The sequence below is a fragment of the Sinocyclocheilus grahami genome, unplaced genomic scaffold (assembly GCF_001515645.1).
Source record: "Sinocyclocheilus grahami isolate Dianchi unplaced genomic scaffold, SAMN03320097.WGS_v1.1 scaffold1773.1, whole genome shotgun sequence".
In the NCBI taxonomy this organism is placed as follows: domain Eukaryota; kingdom Metazoa; phylum Chordata; class Actinopteri; order Cypriniformes; family Cyprinidae; genus Sinocyclocheilus; species Sinocyclocheilus grahami.
Window position 1 is genome coordinate 187,201 of NW_015506952.1, and position 19,807 is coordinate 207,007.

The window sequence follows — 19,807 nt, forward strand, 5'->3', positions numbered from 1 at the left end:
TTTTTCCCTTTTTTCTTCAAAATATTCACAAACTTGTTAACTGTCATCAACTGGCTGATATTCTGATTCTCAAATACGTGTAAGTGAATGTGTTTTGTAATTTACAAACCTTTATAATGATCTTATTAGTTGATCTATAATGCGCGAGGGATGCCGCCATGTTAGTTTATGCTGCAATTCAGAGAGTCATATCTGTCAGATTTACAACATGCAAATTCATCAATTTCTGCGCAAAATACAATGTAATTTAAAGGAAAATTATGTGAGTGATCGCCAAAACTAAAGTGCCTTTTTGGTCCAAGGTGCCCACAGAACACAATTTCTACCGAGGGGGAAACCCCATGTCCCCCACCCCCCTTTGTCCTCCAATCGTGATTTATCCTCTGCTCCTCCAAGGTCTGTTTGTGGTACTCACATAAGGAAATTGAATTATTTAGACTAATACTGAACCCCCTCAAGCACCATGTAGAAGTGTGTCTGAACCTTAGACTGGACCGGTGAATCATGCTGTGGATTAAGTCTCTGTTTCTGATTGTAAAGTTCCTGCTTATCTGAGCTGTACATCCAGAACTGAGAGACTGAAGAGTGTCATTTTTCTCTACAGGTTGAGTGATTGTGGCGTCACAGATGAAGGTTGTGCTGCTCTGACTTCAGCTCTGAGATCAAACCCCTCACAACTGAGAGAACTAGATCTGTCAATGAATAAATTAGGAGCGTCAGGACTGAATCTGCTCTCTGATCTACTGAAAGATCCTCCCTGTAAACTGGAGATACTGCGGTAAGACTGTATGAATGTCTCAACATCCTACCCCATTTATTCCTTTGGCCTGTATGAACGAAATTCAAATCAAATCTTAAAGTGTCCTTTCAGAAAATTGAAGCGAATGTTGTTTTATTCTTCACTACATTCTTTCCAAAGTTTTGATGTAATTTTGCAATGTAGAATTTTGCAATAGAATAAGATGAGTGGATGATGTGACAGCAACAACTGCTTTATGTCATACAGATGCGTGTTGAGGATTTGGGGTATTAGGGCTTTCTATTAGGGCTGTAAAATCGATGAATCACGATTAATCGTTTTATTTCACCTTGTTTCTATTTCAACGTGTCACGCTTGACACAATACGCCACGGCCACAAAAACGCTGTATGACAGATGTCAATTTTATTTAGTTTTTCCCTTTTTTCTTCAAAATATTCACAAACTTGTTAACTGTCATCAACTGGCTGATATTCTGATTCTCAAATACGTGTAAGTGAATGTGTTTTGTAATTTACAAACCTTTATAATGATCTTATTAGTTGATCTATAATGCGCGAGGGATGCCGCCATGTTAGTTTATGCTGCAATTCAGAGAGTCATATCTGTCAGATTTACAACATGCAAATTCATCAATTTCTGCGCAAAATACAATGTAATTTAAAGGAAAATTATGTGAGTGGTGCTGAGGGGCTCTGTGGTGCTTCAGGATTTTGAACAGTGCCCAGAGTGGCAGCTGGGATCCGTGGACAGCGTCGGCACCGGTGTGCGTACACTCGTGTGCAAATTTTAAAGACGTGGTGCAGCGCTGCACTTGTCATCCAGTGTGCGACCCCCTTAAGGCTGGATTAGACTCTTGTCAGAGGTTGAATTGTCAAAGATGACTTTTAGAAGAGGACACCGTAAGCTATGCTGGTAGTTAGTTTTTCCCCTGATGAGGGTAGGGGGAGAGGGCCTAGGTTCAAGAGTTATGGTTCGCTACTGACACAAATATATTATGCAAACACAAACTTTATTTTGGAAGCGATTAATCATGATTCATCCCTACTTTCTATGATATTGGAATGATTCCCATCAATCAGCATGTAGAAGCGGGTCTGCACTGTTAGATTTTCCTGTATTTGGCTGAGCAGTTGTTGAGTGGTCCACCACTGTATTTAATTTCTCTAATACATAAAATAGGTCAACTTGACTAAAGTTCTTGTGAAGAGAAGAATTTATTGAAGGTAGCAGTGTAGCTCAGTTGTTCAGCAGTGATGTTAACGTGTCTTCAAAGAATCTGAACCCTACTAAATGTATATTTGCCTGTTTGCTTTGTTGCGCGCATCACAGTGCTAGCAAAGTGCACATTAACTTCGACACACCCCATTTCATATGGCGCTATATGTCTCTACAAAAAAGTAGAGACTGAATAGATGTCCATTTTAAAATTGTGAGAAGTGGTGTAATAAGCAATGGCTTCTGCTTACTCCTTACTGAGTTAACTCTTGTTAACTAATTTATAATGTGTTTACACTGTTTTTGTTGGCTTTAATTTTGAGTTTATTGATAAAATAAATATGAATATAAGTCATATGTTTAAAGAGTCAGATGGTTTACAAAAATTATGGTCGGTAGATGGTCAGTAAAATTATGAACTGTACTCAGGGCCAGATTATAACACAGTGTTGCCCCGGGCACAGATCAGTTTAATGGATCTTAAATCTTTCAATGAAATTTTTGGGGGTTGTGGGAGGGTTCCCCCTCGGTTGAAGTTAAATTGGTAGGCTTGTGCATATTGACAGCATATTTCGTAATTTATATATATATATTTTTTATATATTATATTTTTATTTTTTATTTTTAAAATTCTAAGATGGAAAAAAATTTGTTTTACAAATGTTTGAGATGTGTCTATCAAATGAGAGATTACTATCAAACGGCACACCTAGGTTCCTAAGAGACGACTAAAACTTGACAGAGCAGTCATCAAGAGTATTCTAGGTCATTGCATGTAGAGGGTTTTGGTCCAATAATTAAAACCTTTCCAGATTTAGTAGTAAGAAAATGACTGCTTATCCAAATTTTTATATCAACTATGCATTGTGTTAGTTTTATGAATTGGTATGTTTCATCTGGCCGCTAAGAAATATAGAGCTGAGTGTCATCAGCATTACAGTGAAATCTAACTCCATGTTTCCTAATGATATTTCCCAAGGGTAACATGTACCGGGTGAAAAGCAAAGGTCCTAGTACTGAGCCTTGCGGTGCTCCATACTGAACTAGTGATTGATTACCTCTTCATTTACTAGGGCTGTGACAATAAATTGATGCATCGCGATTTGTGGATTGATTCTGAGATTTGCCGAATGCATCGAAATTCTCTCTACCATCTGCTGTTAAAAACTAAGCTCATCGATTAGAGAGAGAATTGCGTTGTATTCGGAAAATCTCATAACCGATGAGAATCATTTCTTGATTTGCGATGCATCGATTTATTTTTCCAGCCCTATCATTTACTGTTACAAATTGATAAAGCCAACATAATTTTTTTTAGTCAAAAGAATGATACAACAAAGATTGGATGTTAAAAGCAAGTTGTGAGGATACTGCCTTTTCTAGAATTATTGAAAATAAAAGGGGTATTCGAGATTAGTCTGTAGTTAACTAATTTTAGGAAGTTGTGCTTTTTTTAATTAATGTTTTTTTAATAATCTTTTTCATTAGCTTAGTCGTATAGGGTCTAACATACATGTTGTTGATTTTGAAGTAATCTGAAGATTGCGGTTCGATTCTCAGTACTGGAAGAGAACGCTGGTGGGGGGAGTGAATGAACAGCTCTCTCTTCCACCCTAATTACCCACGACTGAGATGCCCTTGAGCAAGGCACCGAACACCCAATTGTTCCCCGGTGCTGCACACTGCTCTGGGTGTGTGTTCACAGTGTGTGTCTGTGTCTGTGTGTGTGTGTGTGTGTGTGTGTGTGCACTTGGATGGGTAAAATGCAAAGCAAAAATTCCAAGTATGGGTTGCTATGATTGGCCTACACTTCAAATAACAATAGACTGGACCTGTTAATTGTGTTGTGGATTTAGTCTCTCTTTCTGATAGTGAAGTTCCTGCTTATATGAGCTGTAGATTCTGAACTGAGAGACTGAAGAGTGTCATTGTTCTCTACAGGTTGAGTTATTGTGGAGTCACAGAAGAATGTTGTGCTGCTCTGGCTTCAGCTCTGAGATCAAACCCCTCACACCTGAAAGAACTGGATCTGTCTGGAAATGAACTAGGAGCATCAGAACTGAATCTGCTTTCTGCTGGACTGAAAGATCCTCTCTGTAAATTAGAGATACTGCGGTAAGATTGTATTAATGTGTCGACATTCTCTTTCATTTTCGTTCTATGACTAATGAACAAAATTAAAACCAAAACTAATCAAGACTAAAAATGTGTCCTGTCTAGGGGTGTAACGATATACCAATGCCACGGTTTTGGAGCCACGATTCGGTTCTGTTTGATGTGAGAGCAGGGTTCATGTCATGGCACCAGCAATGCTAAAGAACACTAGATTCACTTTTAAATTAATAACAACAACAACAACAATAATTTAACTAGGGTTGGGCAAGTTATCGCGTTATCATCGCGTTAACGCATTAATTAATTAACTAACACCGACAATTATTTTATCACGCATTAACACAGTTTTTATTATTATTATTATTTATTATTATTTAGTCTGTTGCTCACTGGCTCTGAATTCACATACAGCCAAACCATGGGTCACAGGAGGGGTGGGATGTTGATCAGTACTGGCTTGGGATGGGTGTCATGATGCCTCTCAACCAATGAGAGCATTTGGAAGTGCATCATTTTGTTAACTTTCTGGTTTATTATTTTTAGTCATTTTGGACGCGGTAACACACGGCCCAGTCACAATATATTGCTTTTTACTGATCTATCACTTTTGCCGCTCAGAAATGTTCATGCAATCGTGCTGCATGTATCAGAATTTCCGCGCTCCGGCGTGGTTAGCGCTCACACTCACTGATCTGTATATAACTGAACCACGCTCTGGCCCACCTCTTCCAACCGAGCCAGGGATGACTAAACGAACCACACCCGGGTCAAATGCGCTCGGGCCCAGGGGCGTAAATTTCATCTAACAGTTGGGGGGGACAATAAACAAAATTTCTTAAGAGCAACTTTTGAAGGGGGGGGGGGGTTGACTTTGCTCTCTCTTACTGGACTTGTGTGGTGGTAGGTGATGTAAAAGAGGAAAGCAGGCATTTGGACCAAAGCACTGTGAGGCAAGGGAGGGGGAAACTCAAAATGTTTCTAAACTTAAAACGCATTTTTGCCCTGCTTGTATTGTTTTACTACCTTTAATTATTTAAAGTATACAACATTGTTATTTACAATACACAGCGTGGTTTTTAATCATATTTTGAGGGAGGACAACCCTCAGATAGAAGGGGTCCTGTCCCCCCCCCGACCCCCCCGGGATTTCCGCCTATACTCGGGCATGTTTCAAAACGCCTAGTGTGAGTACACCCTTATTCTCCCGCATCCCGCACATGAGTCTCTACCCGCCCGCACTCGCCCATCAAATGTTGTCCCGTTAGGTCCCGCGATCGTGCAGGTCTCTACTCGGAAGGTGCTTGTTATATTGTTATGATCGAGGCTCTGGACTCTAAGCATAACTTGTTTTTCTATAACAAATTATAAAATATTTTCTATAAAAACTTTAATGCCCTGGCAGTGGCAAATAGCTTTGGCTTTATTTTTAATTTGATTACATTAATGTTTAAGTTGAGATTTACAAGAAATATTTTAACTGCTATTAAGCACCTTTTTTGTTTAAAGTGTTTGCAAACCAAATGTTATTGCACTTTTGTTCATATAGCAGTACTTTTAAATGAAAAAAGTGCGCAATACACTACTTTTGAATTCATTGTTGAATTTTGTGCATAACAATGCGATTAATCGCAGACAAATCATGCAATTAATCGCGATTAAAAAGTTTAATCGTTGCCCAGCACTAAATTTTACTTAATTTTATCTTTATTAACTTTATACATTGGCTTCAAGTTTCTTTTTAGTGCAGTCAGCGTACCTGAGTAAACTCAGGGTGCTTTCACACCTGTAGATCGATTGCTTTGTTCCGAAACAGGGATTAAAATTGTTAAAATGTTGCTTTTTATTCTTGGTGCGGTACGCTTTCACACGGCAATGTTTCTAAATGGACCAAATTTGTTAATACAAGTCACGCACGAGTAAACTGTTCTCTCATTGGTCAAAGTTTCATGGTTTATTTTCCGGGATTCCACTTAGCTGTCACAGCTGTCACAGCTGTCATCTGTCAGGATGGAACAACGCGGGCTTATTGTTGTTGTTTTTTGTAGATGTCATTATATTAATTTATCACTTTGAGCAGGAGTCCAGGATTCATCGGGAATTTTTTTTTAAAATGCACATACCAGGAAGAAGAGCAATAAGACAGCATTATAAAATCAAAAAGTGCGCTTTGATTTAGAATGGCGAAGATGTGCTCACCCACAGACATTCACAGGTTCATTTTGAAGTATTAGCAAAACAACAAAGCTAATGCTTTTCACGGAAATTACATAATTACCCATTATACATTGTGATATAGCCTGTTTCATTGGTCCGTTAGATCGGATTGCTTTCTCACTACAATCAAACTGCTCCAGACTTCATTTTCAATCGAGCCAAGACCACCTTGTTCAGACGATCTCGGACCGACTGTTTTGGCGCGGATCCGAGTGTGATTGCCGTGTTCACATATGCCCAAACGAACCGAGCTAAGGGGGAAATGTGCCAGGTTCCAAAACAACGGGCCAGGTTTGAAAGCACCCTAAAATGAAATAAATACCTCCGATGTAGACTGAAATAAACACTAACATACATTTGGAATGTTCAATTAAGTTTTAAGTTCTTCTTCAAAAACACCATCATGTCCACATTCTCAGGTGAGAGGCTTGCTCTCTGTGCTGTAACAATGTCCCCTGCTTTAGAGAACACCCTCTCCCTGGGACATATGTTGGTGGGACTCCAAGGTAGCATTTAGCCAACTTGGCTACATGAGGAAAACTGGCTCTCATTGTCCTTCCACCATGCAAGTGGAATTGAGTGGAGTTGGCACTTGCTTGTAATACTCGACGTCCTCTTTCACCATTTGAGATGGAGACTTGGGTGCAGGGGTGCTCAGCTCCATTGGAAATAGCTTTCCGAACAGTTCAGAGATTGGTGCTCTTTTGGTTGGAGGATCACCACTGCTGGATGTCACTTCTAACTGCTCCTCTGAGGCCTGGGCCTAACAAGCACAAAGCCACAAAATATTGCTAATTGCAATTCATATCTGACACATAGAACTACCAAGAACAAACAACGTGATGCTCATTTCTGATTATCTGATTATACGTTTATGTTAGATAGTGTTAAATGCTGAAATAAAAAATAAACATATATATTTGTAGTGTTTTTCACAGTACATGTTCACTAGTAAGATGTATTCCAGGTCTGTGTGAAACTAAATGGTATTGGTAAAATTTAATTTATCAAATTAAGTTTGGATTTAAACCATTTAAAAAAAATACCTGTGGGGAAAGGTATTACGGAATCTTCTCCATCAGGCTACTGAAGAGTTTGCTGTGCGTGGTCTCATCCAGAAAGGGCAGAGATTTAAAACGTGGGTCAAATGCAGTGCTCATATGAAGAAACTACACAAGTATTGAGTCAGATTCTGGGTATGTATTGATTAAGTCGGACACAATGGCAGATTTGACATCTTTCACAAGTATATCTGTCACTCACTTTCATAGATTCCAGGATGGTGTGTTTCAGTAGCAGTTGGCAGCCGTTCAGTGCTCAACAGAGTTGTGACCATTTTCAGTAGTTTGAGAACCTGAATGATGTCCTCAGCTAATTTTACAACTTCATCAGACAGAGTAACAATGTCCTTAATGTTCCTCTTAATACTCCTGTCTGTAAGTGTTGAGAAAACAGCAGCCTTCTGTTCAAGATAGTGCTCAAGCATGTCATAGCTTGAATTCCACCTGGTGGGAACATCCTGTATCAGCTTGTGTGGAGGCCGTTGGAGCATCTCTTTTGTCCTTGAGCACTGCTGCTGCTATAGTGCTATGATGGAAAAAAGTGACTCTCTTTCTCACTCTGCCTAAAAGCTGTGGCATCTGGTTAACGCCCATTCCCTTCTGTTATGCTAGGTTAGCTGTGTGTGCAAAACATCGAATGTTTGGTGAAAATCCAGCTGCTTCAACTGCATTCATAATATTTTTAGCATTATCTGTTGTCACAGGAATAGTGGCATTTTCTCTGTCCATTTTCCACTCTGCTACAGCTCCCTGTAATATTTCCAACAGATGATCACTTCTGTGGCTTTCATAGATAGTACATGTCTGCAGAATGTGATTTGCAGCAGGGGTGAGAGAGTATCGCAGTACACCATGAGAGTATTGCGGTATGTATCCGCCTCCATCTAAAACCTGTTGTTCCCCTCCCAGGCCTGTAGGCATTCGTCTGGTCTGACTGGCGGTGCTTATACAGCCTGTGGATAAGCTGCCTCCGCCTTACACGCTATGGCGTTACTGCAGGTTCATCAGGCCCAAGGCACTGAAGGACCTGCACGAGGGTGGTCATGATCCAGAAGTTCTAAAAGAGCTCCGAACTGCGACTGACCTCACGCTCCAAGCGATGAAGGTCACCGCGAGTACTCTGGGTCGTGCGATGTCCACACTTGTGGTCCAGGAGCGCCATCGCTAGCTGTGTCTGGCCAACATGAGGGATGCTTACAAAGTTCGGTTCCTCAATGCCTCTGTGTCCCAGACCGGCCTCTTTGGTGACGTGGTCGAGAGCATTGCCCAGCAGTTCTAGGCTGCACAGAAGCACGGTCGATGGCACCCAAATTCTTGACAAAAGAGCGGTTTTCTCTATCTCTGGGTCCCAAGAGGGCATGGAAAGTCGCGGACAGACCAACACTGGACCGCACTCATCCTCCTCTGTCGCCAGTAGGCAGCAGGTAAGTGTTGCACTGCACACTCAGACCCCTCTTCGGTCCGCCCAGGATCCGCCCAAGTTGGGTCCCTGCGTTCCATCTCGCTGCCCCACTGCAGGTACAGTGGTGGTTTCGCTCGTCCCGCTTGCACGGTATCTAGGTGCCTGGCTAGCGCTACCCAGCTCGTCTCGCTGGCTTCTGCGGACCATCAGCCTCGGCTATGTGATTCAGTTTGCCCGGCGTCCCCCCAAGTTCAGTGGCATCTGCTTCACAGCAGTGAAGGTGGCTGATGCTTCTGTCTTGCGTGCGGAGATCGCAGTCCTACTGGCGAAGGATGCAACAGAGCCGGTCCCTTCAGCTGATATAAAGACAGGGTTTTACAGCCCCTACTTCATTGTACCCAAGAAAGGCGGTGGGTTACGACCAATCATGGACCTGCGTGTCTTGAACCGGGCTTTTCACCGGTTACTGTTCAAGATGTTGACACAGAAACGCATCTTCGGGTGCATCCGTCCCCGAGTTTGGTTTGCAGCGATCGACCTGAAGGACGCATACTTTCATGTGTCGATCCTTCCATGCCACAGACCATTTCTGCTGTTCGCGTTCGAAGGACGTGCATATCAGTACAAGGTCCTGCCCTTCGGGCTGTCCCTATCTCCCCGTGTCTTCACGAAAGTTGCGGAGGGGGCTCTTGCTCCCCTCAGAGAGCAGGGTGTTCGCATCCTCAACTATCTCGACGATTGGTTTATACTAGCACAGTCTCGGGATCAGTTGTGCGAGCACAGGGACCTGGTGCTCCAGCACCTCAGCCAGTTGGGTCTTCGGGTCAACTGGGAAAAGAGCAAACTCTCCCCGAAGCAGAGGATCTCTTTTCTTGGTATGGAGTTGGATTCGGTCAAACAGACAGAATGCCTCACAGAGGAACGTGCGCGGTCAGTGCTGAACTGCTTGAATTCAGTTACACCGCTGGGGCTGCTTCATATGAGACCGCTTCAGCACTGGCTTCATGGCCGAGTCCCGAGGTTGGGAGTGGTAGCGCAGCACTCACCGGGTCCAAGTTACACCGGCCTGTCGCCAAACCTTCACCCCGTGGTCAGACCTTCCGTTTCTCCGGGCAGGAGTGCCCCTAGAACAGGTCTCCAGGCATGCTGTAGTTTACACAAATGCCTACACCACCGGCTGGGGGCCACGTACAATGGGCACTGACAAGGTGGTCTACGCTTCCGTCGCATGTCACAACTCACCCGCCACCTCCTCCTTTGGAGTCGGAAGGTTCTGAGGTCACTTCGTGCCATTCACATTCCGGGTCTGCTCAACCGTGCGGCCGACGAGCTGTCATGAGCTACGCTCCCAGGAGAATGGAGACTCCATCCCCAGATGGTCCAGCTGATATGGAGACGTTTCGGAGATGCTCAGGTAGACCTGTTTGCCTCTCCAGACATGTCTGGTGCCAGGCCTTCACTCGATGAATCCGTGAGAACCAGTAGAGGGCTGGGTTCCATATGTAGAGACCTAAGTGGTTCCCATATGTGTAAAGTCCACGGTATAGCCTCAGAGCCCGTATTTCCCCGGCAGACTTCTACCATTTCCAAGAGGGTTACAATCACCTCTAATCTTCCATATGCACCTAAACGGTTGTTCATATGTGTAAGTGCTTTCTGAAACCTCCTTTGGGAAGGATGGGGCTTCCGCAACATTCCTGTTCCGAATGGAACGGGCACGTTTTCCCAGTGTTATCCCATCTCACTGAGTGGGTAGTGCTACGATAACAGTGACTGGCCTTCTTGTTGTGAGCCCCGGCCTACACGAAAAAGTGGTGCAGGGCTCGCACAAGACAAGGAAGGGGCAGCAGCATCCATGGCGCTTTGGTAGGGATCCCAATTCGTCTGTCTCTTGAAGCGAGATCCCAATTCGTCTGTCACGATGTGACGTCTCCGTTCCCTCCTCCAGGAAACGAGAGTTACATACGTAACCAAGATGTTTTAACTTAACTTAAATTTAGTTCTAAACAGCACAAAAACAAAAATTATGTGGTTTGAAAAAAAACAACAATGGAATAAAGACATTATATCTTTGGATGGGACAAAAATTGAAGTAGTATCTTCATACAAATGTCTCAGAATCTGGCTTGATAGTCCTTTAACTTTTACTAATTTTACTATATCAGCCAAGAAACGTCTTGTTGAAACCCAGTCTCGGGATCAGTTGTGCGAGCACAGGGACCTGGTGCTCCAGCACCTCAGCCAGTTGGGTCTTCGGGTCAACTGGGAAAAGAGCAAACTCTCCCCGAAGCAGAGGATCTCTTTTCTTGGTATGGAGTTGGATTCGGTCAAACAGACAGAATGCCTCACAGAGGAACGTGCGCGGTCAGTGCTGAACTGCTTGAATTCAGTTACACCGCTGGGGCTGCTTCATATGAGACCGCTTCAGCACTGGCTTCATGGCCGAGTCCCGAGGTTGGGAGTGGTAGCGCAGCACTCACCGGGTCCAAGTTACACCGGCCTGTCGCCAAACCTTCACCCCGTGGTCAGACCTTCCGTTTCTCCGGGCAGGAGTGCCCCTAGAACAGGTCTCCAGGCATGCTGTAGTTTACACAAATGCCTACACCACCGGCTGGGGGCCACGTACAATGGGCACTGACAAGGTGGTCTACGCTTCCGTCGCATGTCACAACTCACCCGCCACCTCCTCCTTTGGAGTCGGAAGGTTCTGAGGTCACTTCGTGCCATTCACATTCCGGGTCTGCTCAACCGTGCGGCCGACGAGCTGTCATGAGCTACGCTCCCAGGAGAATGGAGACTCCATCCCCAGATGGTCCAGCTGATATGGAGACGTTTCGGAGATGCTCAGGTAGACCTGTTTGCCTCTCCAGACATGTCTGGTGCCAGGCCTTCACTCGATGAATCCGTGAGAACCAGTAGAGGGCTGGGTTCCATATGTAGAGACCTAAGTGGTTCCCATATGTGTAAAGTCCACGGTATAGCCTCAGAGCCCGTATTTCCCCGGCAGACTTCTACCATTTCCAAGAGGGTTACAATCACCTCTAATCTTCCATATGCACCTAAACGGTTGTTCATATGTGTAAGTGCTTTCTGAAACCTCCTTTGGGAAGGATGGGGCTTCCGCAACATTCCTGTTCCGAATGGAACGGGCACGTTTTCCCAGTGTTATCCCATCTCACTGAGTGGGTAGTGCTACGATAACAGTGACTGGCCTTCTTGTTGTGAGCCCCGGCCTACACGAAAAAGTGGTGCAGGGCTCGCACAAGACAAGGAAGGGGCAGCAGCATCCATGGCGCTTTGGTAGGGATCCCAATTCGTCTGTCTCTTGAAGCGAGATCCCAATTCGTCTGTCACGATGTGACGTCTCCGTTCCCTCCTCCAGGAAACGAGAGTTACATACGTAACCAAGATGTTTTAACTTAACTTAAATTTTGTTCTAAACAGCACAAAAACAAAAATTATGTGGTTTGAAAAAAAACAACAATGGAATAAAGACATTATATCTTTGGATGGGACAAAAATTGAAGTAGTATCTTCATACAAATGTCTCAGAATCTGGCTTGATAGTCCTTTAACTTTTACTAATTTTACTATATCAGCCAAGAAACATCTTGTTGAAACCACTGTTTTACCCTTGTTTGATTATGGTGATGTGGTATATAGAAATGCACATAAAGGTGTTCTGGAACAATTAGATGGGTTGTACCATGCAGCAATTAGATTGATAACTAATGCACCTTACAGAACGCATCATTGTGAATTATACTCTCTTTTGAATTGGACATAATTGCATACAAGACGGGAAATTCACTGGTATTTTTATTTACAAAGTTCTTCTAGGCTTATTACCTGAATATCTTTAAAAGTTGCTGCAACTTCATATTAATACATACATCTAGATCATCTAATTATTTTTCTTTGACTATCCCTAGAAAGAAAAGTACTTATGGTCGTTCCGCTTTTGAATGTTCTGCCCCAAATGATTGGAATGTGCTACAAAAGCTATGGAAACTAGAGACAAATATTTCAGTCAATATTATTTCTATAATTTGCATTAAAAAATTACTAGTGAGTGCTTTAACCTGAACCTGTAAATGTTTTAACTGAGTTTTTTGTTTTGATTTATTTATTTTATGTGCCTTATGTGTATTGTAATGTATGTTCGTATGTCTTTCAGGAGATATTTATTCTCCTGCCAGGCTGTTATTGAAAAATAAGAGCTTGTTCTTAATGACTTGCCTGGTTAAATAAAGGTTAAATGAAATTGTTCTCTGCAGGTTGAGGGATTGTGGAGTCACAGATGAAGGTTGTGCTGCTCTGGCTTCAGCTCTGAGATCAAACCCCTCACACCTGAGAGAACTGGATCTGTCTGTAAATAAATTAAGAGACTCCGATGTGAAGCTGCTCTCTGATCTGAAGGATAATCCACATTATAAATTGGAAACGCTTAAGTGAGTAGTGATGCTGTTTGAATTATAATAGAACGTTGATAGAGTTTCTTCTTAGGTTACTTTCTTGGTAATAGTTACTTACAGACATGTTTAATAAGAGTTTGATTCTGTTTATATGAATTAAGTATCTTAACATTTTTTATTTCAAAACAATACAGTATTTCACTTTTATTACTGACTGTTTACATGCAGACTTATTATGCGATTATAATGAGATTTAGGCAATATAGTGATGAAAATGTATCTCATGTAAACAATACTTTGATCAAATTTATGTTAAGCTCATAACTGTAGTATGAGCTAGTATAATATACACTACCATGTTCATAGTATAATATGTGGCGTATGCCAATTTTAATCGCAAAAAACAGGCATGTGAACACCTTAATCATGTTCAAATCACTGAACTCTGTCAACAACTTGCTGCCACCAGTCTCTGCTCCTTATCTTCATCCAGAGCTGGCATGAATAATGCAATGGCAACCCCCGTTTGCAGTGCCATTATCACATTTCAATTTCATCATCTTGCCGAATATCCATCCAGTACATCCATAGAAATGAAATTAGCGTTTGACTTAAGTAGATTAAAACAGCGGCCAGTAACACATCTACTGTATGTGAGTTCATCATTTATATTATACATTGAGGTATAATAGCAGTAAAACTAACCACACTTCTTAGTGAATGATCACAATAATGAAAACAGCATGTAAACAGGAGTGATGTTTGCTCATGTCATGTAAAAATCTTACAGTGATTTTGTCCTTGCATTATTGGTGCACATATAAACATAGTCGTTGTCTTTTTATACCTGAAATTAAGTATTTTGAGAAAATCTCAATTGAAATAGAAGATGATGGTAAATATTTTCATTACTTTTGTTGTCATAAATAAAACTAACCCAAGTACAGAAAAAGGACATTCACACGGCATTGTGGATAAGGGTCAAGGGTCATCATTCATGGTGGTTTGGATGCAAAATCAAAATCTGAATGGTCAAAAGAGCATTGATATCTCTGACAAATAGTGCAAATACTTTAAAGTGGACAATGCAGTAATGTCACACACATTTGAATGCCTGTGTTTTACTTTCAGGTTTAGATGTTAGTCTGACCTTCTCTGGATCATCTGATGGTGAATAAAGAGCCGCTACAGACAGACATCACATTCAACAGAATCGACAGACACAAACCCATAGTGATCATCACACACACCCATGTGTTTGTGTAACTTTCCAGAATCATCCAATTGTTCATTCAAAGTCAAACAATGAAACTTGAAACCTATTTATTCTTATAAACAATCTTGCATTACAATATTATCAGTTGTTTGTGAAATTCATGATGGGCTTGGGCTAGTATAAAAAAATGTAATAACTTAAGGTCTTTCCAGCATTAAGGTAATCCTGCTTGTTTTTAAATCATCTGGTCTCAGTTACAAATTTGACTGGTAAATGATAAAGAATGATAGCCCCCTTTGTATTGCATTGCATTGCATATCAGGGATGACAGATTGATAAAAAAGACATGCTATTTATGACTGGATGTAACTTTTGATACTTGGCGGTAAAAGTGACTCACTCGACTGACTGCCCTATTAGTGCGGCTCCCATGAAAAAAATAGTGAAGACCACTGATGTAGGCTGACACCAACAAACGTAATCGTAATTTATTTTCTCATTGTCACTAAAAGATGTCTGAAATAAACATTTTAAAACTTAACATTGTGTATGGCTTGAATTGGCTTGATGTTCTTTGTCTGACGTTTTAGGCTATTTTGCGTTATCAAAAGTGCAGGGGTCGATTTCTGTCTTTTAAAAAACTGTGGGGGTCAAGACCCCCCTGCAGGCCCGGTGTTCTGTCGATTTGTGCTACCCTGTCAGATTTTGCTACCTCTTTTTAAAACAGTGGATAGTACAATTCGACAACGAAAAATGCTACCTGTAAAATTATGGTTTATTAACGTCTTCACCTACCCCAACCCTAAAACTACCCATACAGTAATGCAAATACAGTAATCATGTGTTATATTCGCGGTTGTTGTCCTAAAAAAAGGGTTTACAGTAATGCAGATACATTAAATATTGTTGTTCAGCGTGAGAAGGACGCAGTATTGATGTGCGCATGCGCAGTAAACCCTGGTAGGACAATCTGACGGGTAGGATAAAATATCAGGACACCTGTTCTACGAGCACACTCAAACCAAATCAATAGCACCCTCAGATGAGCGGGGATATTTTGCATCCCCTTCAGGTGAGAGTAGTTCTCAGTGCAGCCGACTTGCATTTCTTTTGTAAAATATAGGTGTGTGTATGTTTTATTTAATCTATAAAACTGTTTCTTAGATGTAAATCATTTTATTTTATGCAAAGCAAACTAAAGAGACGCGATGTCAGTCACCTAAACGAGTTGCATCGGTCTTTTCGCAACAATTAAATGTTTATTTTTTTACTTCTAAAATGCTTTAAAGTTTCTTTAAAAATTAAACGAGTTTAATTTCAGAAATATTGTATACATGTGTAAACGGTAAAATATGCTGTATTTAAGAGCTGTAACGAAAATGAAGGCAATTAGGCAAAGAAAGAAAGAAAGAAAGAATGTCAAAAAAGTTAAAATAAATCAAAAACTAAAACGAAACGAAAATAACAACACTTTTTGAAAACCTTACTGAAATAAAATAATAAATAATCGTTTTCGTAATCATTGTGTCACAGTGTCTAGTTGGTGTGCCCATGTATAGCCACCAGAGGGCACGCTTCCTTGTTTTGTTTGTTTCTTTGGATTTCATTTCCCATCATCCTTTGCTCTCTCAATCGGATCTCTGTGTGTGATTTATGGTGCGTTCAAGTCATGTCGGATAGATTGTATTTACGAGCACATGAACGCCACCACAAAATCGTTATTACGAGTGGGAAACTCTACATTTTCTTTAAGCCCCGAGTTTCCGAGTTGGGGGTGTGTCAATGAGAAACATGGCGGAATTGATGGATGCAACGTCTGTAGTTGACGGTAAATTTTTGTTTAAATTGATAGTTTAGTTGTCCTATAAACTTAAATTGGTCATGTTCTTGTTACGCAGCTGAAATCCAAGTAAAAAAAATGCAGACCCTGTTGTATTTTCTTGTAATTTATTAAAAGAAGGTACACCGCCATCTTGTGCCGACTAAACTGACTTGAACGCACCTGACGTCGTAATTACGACTTGTCAACTCGTAAGTACGAACGTCCCAGGAGGACTTGAACGCACCATTGTTAGCTCCTCTATATATACCGTGTTCTGTGTGTCTTTTGTTGCTGCAGTATTGAGTTCTGTTATCTGGTTTTCTGTTCTCAGTTTTTGCAGTTTCCATTTGTGAATTACCTTTTCTATGTTTTTCTGCTTTTGTCCCATAGACTGTAAAAAAGATGGATGGTGCCTCTCCTATTCCTTCCACTATAGAAAAGTGAAGCCAAAGCATCTCAGTATGGCCGCTGCCATCTTGAGTAAATGACGTCATTTGGAGCCAGAGTCTGCGCAGTAGAGATTCGTTTGGAGCCAGAGTCTACGCAGTAGTGTCGTGAGGTGGAGCCGCGGTATCAAACTCTCACAGACCCAATCAACCATAACGACACGCCCCGTTTTTATAGAATCAAATTACTAGCTAAAATCAAACCTATCACAAAAACGAACAATTGAACATATATCAACGTGATAACAACTACCTTAAAGGGGTCATATGATGAGATTTCAAGTGTTCCTTTCTCTTTGGAGTGTTACAAGCTCTTGGTGCATAAAGAAGATCTGTAAAGTTGCAAAGACTAAAGTCTCAAATCCAAAGAGATATCCTTTATAAAAGTTCAGAGTCAGCCACACCTACCTAAAACGGCTCGTTCTAACATGCCCCCACATGTCTACCTCACTATGTGGGAAGATTTGCATAACGCCACCCAAATGTTCACGCAAAGAAAGAAGGCGTAACTTTTATTCTCGCTGTATTTTTTTATTTTGACTCAAGTCCCATTCGTTGACATGGAGAGGGCGGGGTTTATGACCTGTACTACAGCCAGCCACCAGGGGGCTATCAAAGAGCCCGCAGCTTCACTTTTCTGGATGTGTGAGGCACACCCGTTTTGTCGCAATGTGGATTACTGTTTTTTGGACCCTTAAATAAAAGCTGCACTTGGATCTTCTTGTTTGAGAGCATTCCGTGACAGAAAGAAACAAACAAAACTAAGAAGCGTGCCCTCTGGTGGCAATACATGGGCACACCAACTAGACACTGTGACATTATGTTCTCCGGCGGAATAAAGAATAATAAGGGACGATCGATGCATTGGAGGTTGAGAGGTTGAGAGGTTGAGAGGGAAATTTACCTTCCATAGGCTATTTATCGTCTAATAAATCTCAGCATGCTTTAATTGTGTGTTGCTAACTTTAATTTAAATTAAATGATATAAAACTAAATAGAAATGTGTTCACAAAATAAAAACTAAACTAAAATTAAGAAAATTATTAATGAAACTAACAAAAATTCTACTGAATTTTATAGCAAAATTAAAAACGACATTAAAATAAAAACGAATTAAAAAATACAAAACTACAACTACCTTGGCATTGGTGCGTGAGGAGGGGGATCCCCAAATGAGGTGCCTCCGGCACAAATTAAGCCCTGATTATAATGTAACTTTGTGAGATCCCGATGAAATAAGATGAGTGACAGCTTTTTAGTGATTATAAATGAATCGCTCTTTGCGCCATAGCAATGGATGGCACTAAAACCCTTATTAAGGTTAGAGCACCCTCACTAATTTAAGAAGCACCCCCAGTGATTTGATTCTGGAGCTGGGCCTGCCCCCCTGTCCCCCATGCCAATGGCGCACATGACTAACAGGTACAGTTGTCAAAAATTATGTACTAAACGCAAACCTTTTCATCTAATTTCACAGGTTTCAACACAAAGTGTGCAGTGCAGTTATCAGTAATTCTGCTAGGTATTAAAAAAAAATAAAAAAATAATTACATTTTTCTGGAATTTTGTAAATAACAAATTAATTTAGAACAATAACAACATTATATGACTGTTAGCAGTCAAATGAAATCAAGTGTCAACAAGATCCATCTTTGCACTGCAGCGGTGAAAACAGAAAACCCCCGGCTCTTAACGCAACGTTTCTCCCTCTGGAGCATCAGTGAGCACGCAAACCTTCTGTATTAGCTGCATATGAGTACCTCAGTTGTCCTCAGTGTGAAAAGATGGATCTCAAAATCATACAGTCATTGTTGGAAAGGGTTCAAATACACAAAAATGCTGGAAAACCAAAGATATTGTGGGATTTGAATGATTTTTCTGAAGAATAGCAGGCAGTTTAACAGTTCAGGACAAACAAGGGACTCATGAATAACACTAAACAAAAAGCACAGCTGTGGATCATTCAGGTAACACAAGAATTAAGTGTACACTGTAAAAAATGACCGTGAATTTAACGGTAAAAGACTGTAACAATGCTACAGTAAAAACTTGTTAAATGGTTAACGGTAAATTCCCCTACTATATACGGTGAAAAACTGTATTGGCGTATAATTTACAGTGAATAACCGTAAATTGACATTCCCAGAATTCCCTGCGTTACATTTAAAATTTGATGTTTTTTTGTTGAAATAACTGTTCCTTCTTAGTTTTTTCTTATCAGTTTTGTATATTAGGGTTGTGTATTACACCTAATGTTGTTAAATGAATGTTTATTGCATTATTTCAGTTTCATGTGTGTCACCATGATGGTGTTTAGTGTTTGTGTGAATGACACTGTGCACCTTCTATATATGTTATTATCTAAAAGCTGCATGTGATGGGCTTTGGTTCATCATGTGACTTTCTCATCACCACCTGCATTTGGTGTTTATCAGTGTATTACAAAGTTACAAAACAGATTTCAGTTCTTCAATAGGTTGGTATATTAACATTATATCAGTTAATGAAAATACGGTATTTAACTGTAAATTTAAGTTAAAACCGTATAACGTTGCTACTTTACGGTAAAATTCCGGCAACCACAGCTGCTGGTTTTTTACCGTAAATTCTACGGAATTTTTTTTACAGTTTTACAGTATTTTAAACGGGGCCATTTTTATTAATTCAACTATTATTTTCTCTTGTGGACTATATGTAAACATCTTAAATGTGAAATATCTTATTCAGATCAGTACTAAATAAATAACATGCGTTTTGTATGATCATTCTTATTTTGGTAAAATAATTAATATTTTGCAGATTCTGCAAGGTGTATGTAAACTTTGGACTTCAACTGTATATTCAACAAAAAAAGTGTCATGTAAATGAAAAGGATGTTTAATCGTCATGAGATTCTTTCCTACGTGTCTGACATAATTTTAGAGTAATCTTTACAGTGAGTATAAACATTAATGGATGATGATTGGCTGAAAGACATTTAATGCTATTTAAATGAACCTGCACCATAGACTGTACCTGTTAATTGTGTCTTGGATTAAGTTTCTCTTTCTGATTGTGAAGTTTCTGTTTATCTGAGCTGTAGATCCTGAACTGAGAGACTGAAGAGTATCATTGTTCTCTACAGGTTGAGGGATTGTGG

General features: G+C 40.7%; 1 protein-coding gene across 1 annotated transcript in view; it reads left to right on the plus strand.

Moving 5' to 3' along the window:
* The window catches only part of LOC107572557 (NACHT, LRR and PYD domains-containing protein 12-like), a 62,377-nt gene that overhangs the window by 38,154 nt on the left and 4,416 nt on the right, over positions 1–19,807 (plus strand). The window contains exons 10-12 of the mRNA XM_016258979.1: positions 605–778; positions 3,919–4,092; positions 13,047–13,220. Of these exons, the coding sequence (XP_016114465.1) occupies positions 605–778; positions 3,919–4,092; positions 13,047–13,220 (522 nt within the window). The remainder of the gene's footprint in view (positions 1–604; positions 779–3,918; positions 4,093–13,046; positions 13,221–19,807) is intronic.